At 44.7% G+C, this 16,740-nt stretch overlaps 1 protein-coding gene across 1 annotated transcript in view; it reads right to left on the reverse strand.

Annotated features, from left to right (window-relative positions):
- Positions 1 to 16,740, reverse strand: part of tmem131l (transmembrane 131 like) — a 210,796-nt gene that overhangs the window by 119,899 nt on the left and 74,157 nt on the right. The window contains exon 4 of the mRNA XM_072496016.1: positions 10,459 to 10,524. Within this exon, the coding sequence (XP_072352117.1) occupies positions 10,459 to 10,524 (66 nt within the window). The remainder of the gene's footprint in view (positions 1 to 10,458; positions 10,525 to 16,740) is intronic.

Here is a 16,740-nt window from a genome sequence, read left to right on the forward strand (position 1 = left end):
CTGTAACAGGCAGATAATCTATTTCACCAGGCTACCTGATCAAGCAAGTCAAGTTTGAAGTCTCCCAAAACTACAGCTCACCTGCCATAAAAGGCCTGTTGCATTATGTACATAATTACATTTTGTCATGCTTTAATTTTTGGAAAGATAATCTGAAACAATCTCTAGAGTCGTTACAAAGCTCAGATAAAATAGCAGTCATATGGTTTTCAATCCCAGCAGGACAGACAAGAATGTGTTGTTTAAACCAGACTTGCATTTATACAGTACATTTCACATCCATGGGATGTCCCAAAGCACTTCAAGTACAATCCACTCCTGTACTGTAGGCAAACACAGAATCCAATTTGTGCATAAAGTCCCCAAAACAGCAATGGGATAAATAATCAGAAAATCTTTTAGCTGCTGCTTTTGGGATAAATGTCAGAGAGAACATTTTATAGCGCCATGGGATATCTTTACATCCCTCTGAGCAGGTTGCATTTAATGTAACATTCAATCCAAAACTCCAAGAGTGCAGAAATCCCTCAGTATTACACTGTGGGAAAAATAAGCCCCAACAGACTACATAGTCAGACCGAAGAGTTTGAACTGGGTTACCAATATTTCATGCAAGATAAATCAATGTATTTATACAAGCAACATGACTGCTTTTCGGGGCAGCACGGTGGCACAGTGGTTAGCACTACAGCCTCACAGCACCGAGGACCCGGGTTCGATCCCGGCCCGGGTCACTGGCCGTGTGGAATTTACACATTGACAATTTCTGCATGGGTCTCACCCCCACAACTCAAAAACATGTGCAGGGTAGGTGGATTGGCCACACTAAATTGCCTCTTAATTGGAAAAAAACAAATTGGGTGCTCTTAAATTTATTTATTTTTAAATTAAAAATTAAAAAAACATTACTGCTTTGCAATCTGGACTTGATGTATAATGCATTTGGTTTTACTGGGCACCTTTAGCATGAACATTTTGATCAGCCACAGAAATTTTCACCAATGTTGGTGGTTTGAAAAATAACAGCAAACATGGAATATAATTTTGTAAAATTCTTCACTTAATGCAGTCCGCACATATGACAATGCAAACACAATGAAACCCATTTTCAGAGCCTTTGGAACAGCTTGTTATTGATCTGTCCATCTCAGGAGAAGATGGACTGCGTCGAGGGAGTACATGGATTCAGCATAATCAGTTGTGGCTATGAAGGCTAATTCATGAATCCCAGTCCTTTCCGCAGCTGGCACAGATGAATAGTGTTGACCCAAGGTTCCGGCGGACTCATATTTCGCCTACTGGTCGTTTCTTTTGTCCTCTGCTTTTTCCATGTTCTTCCTGACTGCTAATCTCCAGGCATTCCGGTCAGCATTGAGGACTTCCCATGCATCAGCTCCGATTCGGGATTTGAAGACTCAGCTGCAGATTTCCCTGTATCACAGACATGGGCGGCCTGTTGGTCTCATGCAGATAGCAAACTCGCTATGCTCCTTTGTCATGGGAGTGTCCCTTTAAGAAATGATTTTGTCTTATCACATGGCTTCAGTGATGGCATTGTGTGGGTGGAGCTGGGCTGTGGCTCTGACATTTACTTTCACTTTGAGTTTGACCTGGTTTTGTATTGCACAGGTTGGAAAGAAGTGTCTCTCTATCTTCAGTTTTAAAGCTGTTTCCAGATTACTTGACAAACTTAAAAGTGATAACTGTTTTCTGGAAGAAATTTAAACCTGCTGTTTTGGAAAGGAAACAGGTGCACCCATACAAGTCTTAAATTAAAGATAGTAAGAGTGCCTTGTGGTGGGCCACACCTTTGAGAAGGAGTTTCTGGTTTTTGGGATCTTGTTATTAAATTGTAACAGTTAAAGTGGGAAATGTATTATGGGTAATACAGAGATTACTGTAGCTGTGTGGGTTATTTATGTTTGTAGTTGATTAAAATGCTTACTGTGTGTGTTTATAAATTATCTAAATTCGTAGAATAAAGCTTGTTTTTGATTAAAAGTGCTTAAGGCCTCTGGTGAATAACACTTGAAAGGCAGGCCCTTGAGCTCATCGTAACCAAAATCGATAAACAGTTGTAGGTCAGGTGAACTCCATGATATACTTTGGAGTTTTCTAAACCCTGGCACATAACAGCACGTCTTTGGGGCTACGACTGATACCCATGCAGCTCACACGGCCCAGCCAATGGAGTCACCACTGACTCTAGGGGACAAACATGCTTGCGGTCCCTTCAAGCTGGTTTACTTCCAAATTCAGCACTCTTGTCTTCGTAGGAGATGCCCAATATTGATCTGAGGCATTGAAGGAGAAAGCAGTTCATCTGCTTTTCTTAGCTTGCTGGTCCATGCCTCGCTACTATAAAGGAGGGTGCCGGAATACATGCCAGGTACACATGGAGCTTTGAATTTTCATTTAGTTTGTTTTTGGTCCATACTTGGTTTCTCAACTTTGACATGATAGTTGCAGCCTTGGTAATCTTGGTACTGATCTCAGCATCAAAGGACAGGTTACTGGTAACTATTGATCCAAGGTATGTGAAACTAGCAGCGCCCTCCAAAGTGAGGTTTGTCAATGTTGATGGATAATGGAGTCTCATGTCCTGGCCCAGAAACTTTGCTTTTCCTGATGCTGATTGTCACAGTTCAAACTCCTTGCAGGCCTGGAAAAACTGATGTACAAGATGTTGTAAGTGAACTTCAGTATGGGATGCTCGTGTGGCATCATCAGCAAATAGCAACTCATGGACTAGCTCATTACATACTTTGGCACGCAGTCTTGCCAAGTTGAACAACGTGCCATGAGCTCTGGCATGCAGGGAGAAATTCTCATTTGAGTCATCGAAAAATATTGAGTTGGCACCGGGACATAGCGTCCTGCTTTACCCTGCTGATCGCAAAGGCCTCCAATGATTCTCCACTGTAACGGACAAAACTGTGAATGTTCTCGTGGACAAAAGAAATTATACCCAGGAGTCTAGGTGGGTAGTCTATTTTCTCCAGCAGTTTAAAAAGAGTGTAAAAAGAGACAAGGCCTTGGTGAAGTCTAGGCATTGGTGAAGTCTATGAAAAGAATGTAGAGAGGTTTGTCCTGCCCACGGCACTGCTCCTGTAACTGAAGTGAGGAAATCATGTCAGCTGTTGATCTGCCAGCTCTGAAACGACATGGAGGCTCAGGGTAGATGTGGGATGCCTGAGTCTGCAATCTGGTCACGGCAAACCAAAAAAATCTTCCCCATAATAATTAACAAGGAGAAGCCTTGGTAATTATTGTAGTCACTGCAATTGCCCCTTGTTTTTATACATGGTGATTATTTTTGCATCCTGAATGCCTTTGAGGCACAAATCTTTCGTTGCAGCAGAGACACAAGTTCATAGAGATAGTGCAGCAGTGCCAGTTTCCCACTTTTGATGATTTCAGGTGGAATGCCATAGATTCCTGAGGCTTTACTACTGGCAAAACAGTCAATGGACAAGTTGAGCTCTACTGCGGTGGGCTTGCTGTCCAGTTCTTCAATGACAGGAAAGTCTGGAATGGCGCTGAGTTTCTTCAATGACAAAGGTTTCTGTTGCATTAGGTTTGAGATGGTGCTCCATCTACCTTTTCATTTGCTTGCTAGGTTCAGTGATGATCATCCCGCTCTTGTCTTCTTGCTGCTGGGCCTGTTGCTTTCTTCATTCCTTCAAAGAGCACTCTAGCATTGCTGGTTTCAGCAGCAGATAGTTTGCTGTTGCAGAATTTCGACAAGTATTGATTGGTGCAATGCGGAGCAGTCTGCTGAGACATGATTCTGGCAGCTATGACAGCATCTGGATGTTGTTTGCTGGGGACTTGCTGGCAGCTCACGAGGGCGCTCCACTTGGTTGCAGTAACTGGCCTCATTTCAGTCCAATCCCTCAAATCAGTCAGCATTCCTCTGATCTCTTTCCTTTATACGGAGTGTAGAGTTATGGATAATGTTGCACAGATGATCCCACTGCACTCTGGTATTGTCTGAAAGAGTCTGATCGAGGATGTTGAGGCACTCCTGGTCTTTTCTGGGTCAGTGGTACAGCAAATGTTGATCTGAGGATGACCATTGTTCTTGAAGTGGCATAGTTTCCTTGGCTGAAGCCTGACCTTGCTACGCATTAGAGAGAGGTCAGTCTTGCAGTCGACACTGATAGCTAAACTTGATTGGGACACTGTTTGGGGGAGGGGGGGTACATCTGGTGAGATTCAGCTGGTGCCAGTGGCATGATCTTGGATGTCTTAAGGACACCTTGTGGCTTAGTTTGGAAGTAGCTGTTCATCACAGAGTCAATGGTGGCAGCATAGTTCGAGAAAACTCTGTCCATTTTCATTCATCTTGCCTATTCTCCGGTGCCCTATGCACATTGGCCAAGCACTGTAGTTAGTTCCCACCCTTGTGCAGAAATCCCCTAGGAGGTACAATCCCTCAGTGTTGGGAACTCTGGTCTAAATTGGTCTAAACTGGCGCATGGGATTAAGCAGGCGATTATAGACAATGATTTTGAACCAGTGATTATCAAAACTTGTACAAGATCATTTGTGTGTCAAAAGTACTTGCTTACGTTAATAATATGCTATAATAGCCAAATTCAAAGTCAAACAAAGGACACAAATAATTCAATCAATTAAATCATTTTTTTTTAAATTGGAGCTTGCTGGTGCGGCTGGTGTAGCAGGATGGTCACACATGAAGTGGCTCCCACCAGAGATCGCTGTTTTGAGTTTTTTCGCCCGACTGGCGATGGAGATTTTGACTGAAATCTGTTGAGATCGATGGATCGAGTGTCCCACAGTAAAGGGATGCGTGATCGATACAGAACTAGGCAACAGAACAAGAAAGAAACTGTTTCAAAAGAGGAAGCTTCAAGTGCAATGGTTGAGGTGATTGCAGTGTCAGGGGCCACCTCACTAACTGCTGAAATCTTAGCTGTGGAACTGATCATGAGAAGGCGATCGAGGCAGCGTTGGGGGGGGGGGGGGGTTTGCAATTTTGGGGTTATGAATGGGCCTCTGTGTCGGGGGGCCACCCCGCTAGCTAGAATAGTTGTCAATGGTTGGGATGGGGTTATCTGCAGCTCGTACGGCGAGAGGTCTATTAGGTATGAGCTTAGGGGATATGGTTATTGGGTGGTTGAGGTCTGATGGGAGGGGAGTATATGGGGGCTTGTTTGTGGAGTTGGTGGAGGGAGTTGTCATCCAGCTGGTCACATGGTATGTGAGAGGGTCATGTGGTCCGGTAAAGAGATCTAGGGTGTTTGCACACCTTAGGACATTGACAGCTGATGTGATGCTGTTGCAGGAGACCTATTTGTGAGTTACAGATCAAATAAGGTTGGTGGGGCAGGTGTTTCATTCGGGGTTAGATAGTAGGGCCTAGGGGGCAGCAGACCTGGTTAGTAAGGAAGCTTTTTCCACAGTGATGATTCTGTATGAAGGATCCAAATGGGAGGTATGTGGTGGTTTGTGGGTTGTTAGTGGGTGCATCAATGGTGATGGTCAATGTATATGCCCCAAATTGGGACAACACAGCTTTTATTAATAAGTTGTTGTCTTTGATCCCAGATTTGGATGCACATCAGCTAAATCAGGAGAGGGGACTTTAACTGAGTATTGGATCCCCGACTGGATAAGTCGAGGCCTAAGGCATTGAACCCTTCTGGGATGGCAAAGGTACTGCTGGCCTTTATGGAGCAGATGGGGGGAGCAGGCCCTTGGAGATTTCTACACCCACGAGAGAAGAATTTTCGTTTCTTCGCTCAAGTTCCCCAGATGTATGTCAGGATAGATTTCTTAGTGGCAGGTTGGTCCCTGTTGCCGGGAGTGGTGGGGGCGGGATACCTAGCTATTGTGACTTCTGACCACACTCCGCATTATGTGGACGTGGTGACTGTGTTGGGACCCGTTCAGCACCCCTCGTGGAGGTTTGATATATCACTGCTGGCGGATAAGAGCTTCTCCTTCACCATGGAGGAGTACCTGAGATTTAATAAGAGTGAGGAGATTTCACCTTCAACATTTTGGAAGGTGTTGAAGGTGTTTATTCAAGGGGAGATCATTTCTTTTAAGACGCACAAGGAGAAGAGTGATAGGGTGGAGAGGCAGAAGTTGGTGGATGCCATCTTGGAGGGGGACCGTCAATATTCAGTCAATCAGACACTGGAGTTACTAGCTAGTGGGAAGAAGCTACAGTTTGGGCTGTGTCAACGGATAGGGTGGTGCGCGTGCTGCAACGTTCAAGGAGGCTTTTCATGAGCATGAGGAAGAGGCTAGTCACTTGTAGGCACATCAGCTGAGATGACAAGGGGCCTCTTAGGAAATTGTGCAGGTTAGGAACGTGGGGGGGAGGTCTCTGCCCCGGTCAAGATTAAAGAGGATTAAAGAGCCCCCAGAGGATGGAGTCTCAATGTTAAGAGTTTTTGGGAGGTTTGGCTATTTCAGTGGTGGAACAGGGGAAAAGGGAGGCCACTCTTGACTTTGGAAGAGGTTATGGAGCGTATGGTAGTTGGGGAAGGTACCAGGACCGGACTGGTTCCAGACTGACTTTTACAATAAGTCTGCCGGGTTGCTGGCCCCAGTGCTGCTTGAGATGTTGAAGGACTCTATGGCTCGGGGACGTTGCTGACTACATTGGCGCAGAAATCAATCTCCTTGATCTTAAAGAAGGGTAAGGTCCTGGTGGGGTGTGGTTGTACTGTCCTATTATTGAATGCAGATGCAAAATTGTTGCCAAAGGTCTTGGCTAGCGCATATAGAGCCTTGCGTACCCCCCCACCCCCCGGAAACTCCTGATTCAACTGCTTCTTCCATTTCCTTTTAACTTTGTCCAACAGGACCTGCTCAATCGACACCAACTGAGCATGAATTTCCAACACCATCAAAGAGGATGGAGGGGCCAAAAGGCTAGCGCGATGTCTCCCAGGGGTCGTATCTGAGGAGTAGACGGGGTTTGTTGTCGGGCAATTCTCAGGAGGTTACTTAATGTGGTGATTATCGCAGTAGATGTGGAAAAGGTGTTTGATAGGGTGGAGTGAGGCTGTTTGTTTGAGATCTTAGGGAGCTTTGGTCCTAGATTTAAACTTGGATCCAGCTCCTAAATAGGGCCCCCACTGCGAGCGCCCATACAAACGATTTAAGTTTGAAATGCCTCCATAGCTCACAGTGCAGAGGACCCGGGTCATAGATTATCATAGATTATCATAGAATTTACAGTGCAGGAGGCGGCCATTCGGCCCATCGAGTCTGCACCGGCTCTTGGAAAGAGCCCCCTACCCAAGGTCAACACCTCCACCCTATCCCCATAACCCAGTAACCCCACCCAACACTAAGGGCAATTTTGGACACTAAGGGCAATTTAGCATGGCCAATCCACCTAACCTGCACATCTATGGACTGTGGGAGGAAACCGGAGCACCCGGGGAAACCCACGCACTCATGGGGAGGATGTGCAGACTCCGCACAGACAGTGACCCAAGCCGGAATTGAACCTGGGACCCTGGAGCGGTGAGTAATTGTGCTATCCACAATGCTACCGTGCTGCCCTACTGTCACTGTCCGTGTGGAGTTTGCACATTGTCCCCGTGAGTCTCAACCCCACATCCCAAAGAAGTGCACGGTTGGTGGATTGGCCTCGCTAAATTGCCCCTGAATTGGGAAAAAAAAGATATACTTCCTTAGAATAGAATCATAGAATTTCCATAGTGCATGGATGGCACGCCGATTCCGGGTCACTGTCTGTGTGGAGTTTGCACAATCTCCCCGTGTCTGCATGGGTTTCACCCCCACAACCCAAAGATGTGCAGGTTAGGTGGATTGGCCACGCTAAATTGCCTCTTAATTGGAAAAAATAATTGGGTACTCTAAATTAATTTAAATAATAAAGAATTCCTACAGTGCAGGAGGCCATTCGGTCCATCTAGTCTGCACTGATCCAGGGGCAGCAGGGTAGTGCAATTGTTAGCACTGGGGGGAGGGGGGGGCATAAGTTAGCCAGTTTTGAGGGGCAGCAGCAGCAGCAAGGCTCTATATAGAGTCAAAACTACCTCCTTGCGTGCGAGGATCAGCCCGATTCAATTTAAGGTGGTGCATAGGCACCTTTGACTAGGGCATGAACTGAGTGGGGTTTTCGCAGATGTAGAAGATAGATGTAAGCAGTGCTCTAGGGGTCCGACATATCATACACACGTGTTCTGGTCCTGTACTAAGCTTGTGAGCTTCGGGTCTCCTTCTTCAGCAGCATGCCTGCACTGTAGGAATTCTATGATTTTGTGTCGGGAATTCTTGGGGTTGATTTCGAACTGTGCTCTTTTGATGGCAATTTTGGGGATCTCAGATTTACCAGAGTTGCAGATGGGACGAAGGCGAATGTTTTTGCCTTCGCCTCCGTAATAGCCCCAAGGAGAGCTCTATTTGGTTGGAACTCTTCGGCACTGGCCAGCGCCGTGGTATGGTTAAATGGCGGATGGGGTTTTTATACTTGGAAAAAATCATGTATGTAATGAGAGGATTGGCTGAAAGGTTCTCCCTGAGGCGGCAGTCGTTTATTTCCTACTTGAGGGAGTTGGTCACCGTAAAATAAAATTATACAGAAGCTGAACTACTGAAGTGGAATAGTTAGTGCATTCTAGGTCTAGATCTAGTGATTTTGAATGTTTTACCACTAAACGCAATTTAATTTCAAATAAAAAGTTGATTGTTCATAACCTAATTCAAAATAGGAAATATCCCTCAAAAAAAATGTATAGAATAGACGTGCCATGACACGACAGGTTGGGAACCACTGATCTAGGCTGACACTCAGCAGTGCGAATGGGGTTTTGCAGTGTCAGAGGTATAGCCTTTTGGATGAGAGGTTAAACTGAAGCCCCTTTTGATCCCTCAGGTGGATACAAAAATATTCCAGGCCACTACTTCAAAGATTTTATTTTAAATTTGGAATTTAGCCACGCAATGTATGGATAAAAAGGAATCATGATTACAACGTTCATCATATAGCTCACACCCAGCAGAATTCATCTGAAACCACTCCTTTTATATTATGAGCGCAATCTAACCCCTGGACCTGATCCCTGTAGCCATGTCCAATGGCTGACTCCCGATTAGAATGGCCAAACCCCGATTTAAAAAGGCGAACGGAAGAGGCTGATGGGAAAATCAGCCAACAGGACTCAAACAGACAGCTGCAGGTAAAACAGTGTATTCGCCTCTGGAGAAACCAGACCAAACCGATACCTGCAGCCATCAACATCACAACACCCCAGCAATCTGCATACTAAGCAGCCATCCCCGGGAACAATTGATACAAATTAGCAACACAAAGCCGACCCAGACCTTTCGTCGCCAGCAGGAGCCGACACAAAGAGAGGTAAACGACCACCCCTTGATCAAGGAATCGCTCCAGTATTGGAGAATATCGAACCAAGTGATTGGGACCAAGTCCAATCACTTGGAACCAGGTACAAGGTCCGCCCCGAGAGGCGGGAAGCCCCTGGGGACTATAAGAATAGGGGCCAAGTTCAACTCGACCCTTCTTCTCCGCTCCGCACCCTTCGAGACCCTTGCTGAAAGAAACCGTAAGTTTTACTCCAACGATCGCTACCAGCTAGACACTCCTGACTATCGACCTGTACCAGCTTTTGAATCCCGCAGGCTCAGAACACATTCGAAAGGGCATTCGTTTCCCTGATCTGGTGGGCCATTTCCAAAGTTAAGTATTGGCCTGTTAGTGGGAGGTAGTAGTTTAGAAGTAGAATTATTGTATAAGTATTAATTGCTGTATATAATAAATGAGCGTTGATTTAACTCTTACTAAGCGGTGTGTTGGCTTATTAATCATTACTCGGACTTGAACCACGTGGCGGTATCAGAAAGATACCTGACGACTCAAGAGCAAAGGTGACAGAATTAGAGCAATTAAACGAAGGCTAAAACGAGCAACATCCCCGGCACAGGAGAAATGCCAGCCTGGCACATGGGTCTGCCATCCTGGCAGTGCCCCCATCAGCTGGCAGTGCCAGGGTGCCTGTGTCAAGGTGCTTGGGTGGCCCTAGCAGTGCCAGGGTGATACCCTGTCCAAAGGGCAACCACCTGGGGGATTCCGATCCATTCCATCGGGTCCCCATTTGTGCAGACCGCACTGAACGGCGTTCGCTGGAGGTCTCTAAGGCGAAAGGGTTAAATCAGGGGAGCGCATATTGGAGTGAGACTAGCTATCTCACTGTAATATGCGTTAGTGAGGCGTGGCGACCCGGGTGGATCCTGGAAGAGAGATCCCCTGGCATCCACCAGCCGCCCTGTGCTGCCTTTTGGGCGCAATGCGGCCGGTAGAACGCGTTTCTTACTCGAGCCATATTTCACTTCACCCAAAGACATGGATGGCAAACAGCATCACCGTGGCTTCTCCAGACACACGGCATAGAAGGTATTGTGACCATTAATAAAAGCACTTACTGTAAACCAAAATCCAGCAGCAGGGGCTTAAAATGCAAGATCCTTGCACGAGGCCCATCTGTTGAGCTGAAAGAGAAGATAGTGAAAATAAGTAAAGCTGTAGACAATGTTTATTGTAAATGCTTTACTTGAAAATGGCTTAGCTGCCCAATATATAAAACAACATTTAGTCAATGTAATCAAAAGGCAATGCTGTGTCAGAATAGTCAATTGTCCTGCACAATGCAAGAGGACCACAATACTCCACGAATACAAGTGTCCTTGTAATACATTAAATATGTAGTAAGTTTCAACATGACAATATATCATACTACTAAAATTGGAGAGATTAGCATTTACCTTCATAGCTCTCCTTAGAGAAAACTGGCAAAATAAAATAAGAAAATATTGGCCAGTTTATTCAAGACTTTGGGGGCAAAACTGCTTTGTGATTCAACTTTCAGAATTGGTGAGGCAATCACCTCCATAAAACTGTGCCTGATTTTAAAATTCATGCCAATCATGTTGCATCAGTTATCTCCATGTTGGTTCCAATTATATTTTATTGCTCTGTTTTATTACCTTTGCTCTCGAGTTGCCAGGTATCTTTATGATACCGCCACAAGGTTCAAGTCCGAGTAATGATCAATAACCCAATACACCGATTAGTAAGATTCAAATCAAAGCACATTTATTATACACAGTAATTGCTACTCATGCACAAATTCTACGTCTAAGCTACTTCTACAACTAACAAGCCTATACTTAACTTCGGACTGGCCCACCAGGTCAGGGGAACAAATGGCCTTTCGTTCGGAATCTGAGTCTGCGGGATTTGAAGTTGGCACGGATTGGTAGCTAGGAGCGCCCATCTCGTAGCGAGCATTGAATTAAGACTTACTTCGTTCGGTTATCACTGCACCGCTCACGGTCAATGTTGGTTCATGTTGCTGGGTGACCCGGGCAGGTCGAAGAGGTGAAGAGCGCGATTTGAACTTGGGGCTTAACTCTTATTGTCCCCAGGGCTTCCAGCCTTTCGGGGTGGACCCTGTACCTAGTCCCAAGTGATTGGACTTTGTCCCAATCGCTTGGTTCAATTTCTCCAATACTGGAGCAGTTCCCTGATCGATGGGCGGTCTTGAGGTGCTCGTTCACCTCCTTTGTGTTGGCTCCTGCTGGCGCCGGGGAGTCTGGCTTTGCTTTGTGTCCCCCAAATGTTACTTATTGTTCCCAGGGATTGCTCATCAGTATGTAGATGGCTGCTGCATTGTTATGCTGATGGTCGCTGGTATCGATGTGGTCTGGTCTTTTGCAGAGTTAAATACATAGCAAACCAGCACCTGCTGGTTTCTGTCTATGTTGGTTGACTTTCCCATCAGCCTTTGCCGTTCGCCATTTTAAATCGGGAGCTGGCCAATTTAGGTGGCTATAGTGTGCATTGCTGCTGTGTTTCAAAGTGGTCTCAATACTTTACATGATTTACCTACACCCAGGGCGCGATTCACCAGACAAATGTTAAAGTCCACTTTTGGGCGTGTGTGGCGGGATGTTTCTTGGCGGCTGTAGCGCGAGATTCACCCTGCTATTCACTGGCACTTTGCCGGTTCATTTGACCCTCAGGGAGTTTCTCCCGGCCGAGGGCACACTTTGGTCAATTTCCTGCTGGCGAGTTTAATGGATCCTTGCAGATCAAGGAGCCATTTTGACCGGCAGCCCTTATCTCTGGACTCCCCCTTTCAACATTCCCCCTCCCCTTTGCTCCCCCAATCTTGCAGAAACTCCTGTGATCCTCCTCAACCTGCCTCAAATGGGCTAGCCCCCCCCCCCCCTCCCGGAACGTTGGCAATGACACCCTGGCAGTGCCAGGATACTTTCCTGCCTTGTCCCCACCACCCAGGGGTCTCTAATGACCTACGAGACCCCCAGAGATGCCATTATGTTTGGTCCACATTTGTGGAAATGAGTGCTAAGCGGTGCCCTGGCAAAATCTCGCAAGCCCAGTCATCGACTCCTGGGCAGGGGTGAATATGATGTCTGGATATTGAAATTAGCCTAATGGATCATTTAAATATGCAGATCTCCATCTCGCCAGCTAGGAAGAGATCCAGATCACGCTGGGCGCAGCAAGTTGGTGACTCACGATTGGCCTGGAGCTAGATTTGGGGCTCTCGTGCGATTCACCCCTTACGCCCGGTCCGTGCTGGGCGCAACACGGTCTCTGAATCGCGCCTAGTCTCTGCCAATGATCAGTATTCAACTAAACTTTCCAGTGTACAGAGGGACGGCATTGACATGTGGGAACTATTCTGCAAATGTCTTGGTTGCATACTTCTTTGGATGGATGCAGAGCATTTGATTTAAAGTATGAAAATACGAGCTTTGCAATATTTGCTTCAATCAATTCCACAACCCTTAATAAATCCATGCATCTGAGATGCAGAATATAGCCACTGTACATTTAGATGATTAATAAAGAATGTTTACTCTCACCATTTATACACAGGAATGATTAGTTTTACAGAAGAATTTGAGTGAAGTAAATACTTCTCAGGTAGGAACACACAGATAATTTGATAAAGCAATCCAGGAATTGTAATTTTGGAAAAAGATATGCGCTAATATCCATCACCATGCTGTTTTTTCTTAAATTTCCCACAGCTAACAAGGCCGGTGGTTAACCTGTCGAAAACCACAGTGTTACAGTCATCAACGGCCACAAAAAAAATCTCATTTTCAAAATATTTTCATTTTAATGTTTGTCAACAGATGTCCTTCTAAAACAACATGCCAAATATGTTTAAGTTTCAATAGCCAAGATGTCAAATTTAGCATCAGCATTTTATAAACTGCACATTTTTGAGTTGCTCATTTTGTGGTCAAATACTTTGTTTTACAGCACAATTTGTACCGTTAATAGTTTTCCACCTGTCACTACAATGATGCAATAAATTTCTGATAACATTGCTCTGCGACTCGTCACCAAGGATCAGCAAGCGCAAACTATGAAGTAGTTTCAGCATTAGTTTTAGCAATCCTAAATTTACAATGCACCAGCACCATGCACTATTCTTAGTAACAGCTAAATGCGTAGTACACTTTCACTGCAAAATACCCCACTGTAAATCATATTTTTAATAAACAATTTCTAAAAATTTAGTTAGGGATATTTTATTATTATTTAGTGGAATAATGTACTATTCTCATATAAAATATTCTGAAAATAGGGTATAAGTAAGCCTAACATAGCCACATTTGTGGTATTTTGAAAGATATGCTTGCAGACCAACAAGAGCTTTATTGGAAATGTGATTACTCGACAGGCTGTTAGGATAGACTGCCCATTTGCCCAGGCAAATAGCCAATTACGGCATCAACACATCACGTGATCGGACTCAAGTGACCTTGCTCCATCTAGGAACAAAGATACACAATAACATTATAATACCTTTGTGCTCAAATCCAGATGACAACATGCCATACCTTTAACACATTATACTTCAATAGGACATTCTCAAGCATTATGTTATGTACACAAAAATACAAATGCTTAACAATGGGTCTTGGTGTCACTGGGTTATGGATTGGATTGGATTTGTTTATTGTCACGTGTACCGATGTACAGTGAAAAGTATTTTTCTGCGAGCAGTTCAACAGATCATTAAGTACATGGGAAGAAAAGGGAAGAAAAGAAAATACATAATAGGGCAACACAAGGTATACAATGTAACTACATAAGCACCGGCATTGGATGAAGCATACAGGGTGTAGTGTTAATGAGGTCAGTCCATAAGAGGGTCATTTAGGAGTCTGGCGACAGTGGGGAAGAAGCTGTTTTTGAGTCTGTTCGTGCATGTTCTCAGACTTCTGTATCTCCTGCCCGATAGAAGAAGTTGGAAGAGTGAGTAAGCCGGGTGGGAGGGGTCTTTGATTATGCTGCCCGCTTTCCCCAGGCAGCGGGAGGTGTAGATGGGTGGTGCTGGGGAGCAGAGGGGGAAAGGTGTTGCCACCCAGGATTCCCAGTAGTTTACCCAGTGGCTCCTGCAGCAACAGGAGTGATCATGAACATCACTTGGAGCTATAAGTAGGCTTGGCTGTAATGCCCTCCATCGTCAAGCGGTTCACTATCCATGTGAAACCCATGAAATGCAAGGTTGGACATTCTGCATTGGTGAGGTAGGTTGAGGGAGTAATGTTGGTCAGGTACAATACACCCTCTGCACGCAGGAGAACAAGTAAATTGGACCGTGGTTTTAAAAGTCACATCTGAGAAATAGTTCCAAAAATGATCACCCTTGTGCTCAAATGAAGCGAACCATTGTAAAACATGCGACCTAACAAGAAAAGAGCAACTGGAAAATTACCAATTTGACAATTTAACACTGGAAAACAAATTCCTGGAATCACAGTAACTTACAACATGAGGGATGGTCTTTCAGCCAGTCATGCCTGTGCTGGCTCTTTAGAAGGGTAGCCATGTTCAGTCCCTCAGGTTTTTTGTAAATAACCCTGTAAGATCTTCATAGAATACCTGTCCAATTGCTTTTTTAAATTATTTATGGCTTCCACACCTTTCCAGGTAGAGCGTTCCAGATCCTGACAACTCAGTGAAGAAAATTCTCATCACCTTTCTCAGCCTTTTGACAATATTAAATCTATGACCTCCAGTTATCAATTCACTCATCCGAGGGAATCATTTTTCGATCTCTAGTCTACAGACACTTCTCAACTTGCAAACATTTTTAAAGGTCATCTCTTTAAACTGCTCTGTTCCAATGAGAAGAGGCCCTACCGACATGCAACATCTAGTTATCTAATTTATATCTTGTAGTAACACATTCTACATTCTAACCACTCTCTTAGCAAACAAGATTCTCTTGTAAATACCTTGTTATAGTTCTGCTCTCCCTACAAATGGAAACATCTACTCCATGCCAACCATGTCAAATTCTTTATTATCTTAAAGTTCCATCCTCTAGAAATGCACCACTGTGCTTGGTGTGCTTTTAAATGGCCCTATTCATCATTACTTTTAGTGATTTGTGATCTGTTCTCCCAGATCCCTCTTGTCCTCTAGCAAATTAAGACATTTATTTTCTAAGGAATATATAACATAATAATAATCTTCGTCACAAGTAGGCTTACATTAAGACTGCAATGACGTTACTGTGAAAACCCTCTACACCACCTCATCGATATCAAAGTGTTTACCAATTACAAGTTCACTTTGCAATTGCATTAATTACTTCCAATATTTTGTCATACTTTTCGTATAGCCCCAAACTATATTAACCATGGCTCCAAATTTGGTATCGACTGCAAATTTTGAAATTACACTTCTATTCCAGCCTCCATCGGAAAGAACAGTGGTCTCTTCCACTATATCTTTTAATGTGCACAAATGCAATCTATCTGCACCAATAGTTTTATCCTCTGGAGGTTTGATAAGGTGTCATTGCCCTTTTTATCTTAAATATCGTTGGTTTAAGCAGAAATCAAAAAGATACACGGTTGAACTTCTGAGCAGGAGAATGAATGATGTACAAATTCCCACATGCAAGAAGGGAAGATGGTGTGGAACAGCTATATGCACTTTGTTGGGATTACAGAAAATAAAATGAGCAGACATCAATTTTAGATTTTTATGGGAGGAATCCAAAGGGAGGAAGGAATAATGGATAGTTCTTAGAACTTGGAATGCTGCAACAGTGATGAAAGTAGTCACCATGATAGCTTTTAATATGGAAGTGAATAAAGATGGGCAGCACGGTAGCACAGTGGTGAGCACTGTTGCTTCACAGCACAAGGGTCATAGATCATAGAATAGATCATAGATCATAGAATTTACAGTGCAGAAGGAGGCCATTCGACCCATAAGGGCACCGGCCCTTGGAAGGAGCACCCTACCCAAGCCCACGTTTCCACCCTATCCCCTACCTTTTTTGGACACTAAGGGCAATTCAGCATTGCCAATCAACCTAACCTGCACATCTTTGGACTGTGGGAGGAAACCAGAGCACCCAGAGGAAACCCATGCAGACACTGGGGGTGCAGACTCCGCACAGACAGTGACCCAAGCGGGTAATCGAACCTGAAACCTAGGAGCTGTGCAGCAACTGTGCTAACCACTGTGCTACGGTCCTGGGTACAATTCCCGCTTGGGTCACTGTTTGTGCGGAGTATGCATATTCTCCCAGTATCTGAGTGGGCTTCTACCAGGTGCTCCAGTTTCCTCCACAAGTCCCGAAAGACGTGCTTGTTAGGTGAATTGGGCATTCTGAATCCTCCCTCGGTGTACCCTAACAG

This window comes from Scyliorhinus torazame, chromosome 3, assembly GCF_047496885.1.
Source record: "Scyliorhinus torazame isolate Kashiwa2021f chromosome 3, sScyTor2.1, whole genome shotgun sequence".
NCBI classification, from domain to species: Eukaryota; Metazoa; Chordata; class Chondrichthyes; order Carcharhiniformes; family Scyliorhinidae; genus Scyliorhinus; species Scyliorhinus torazame.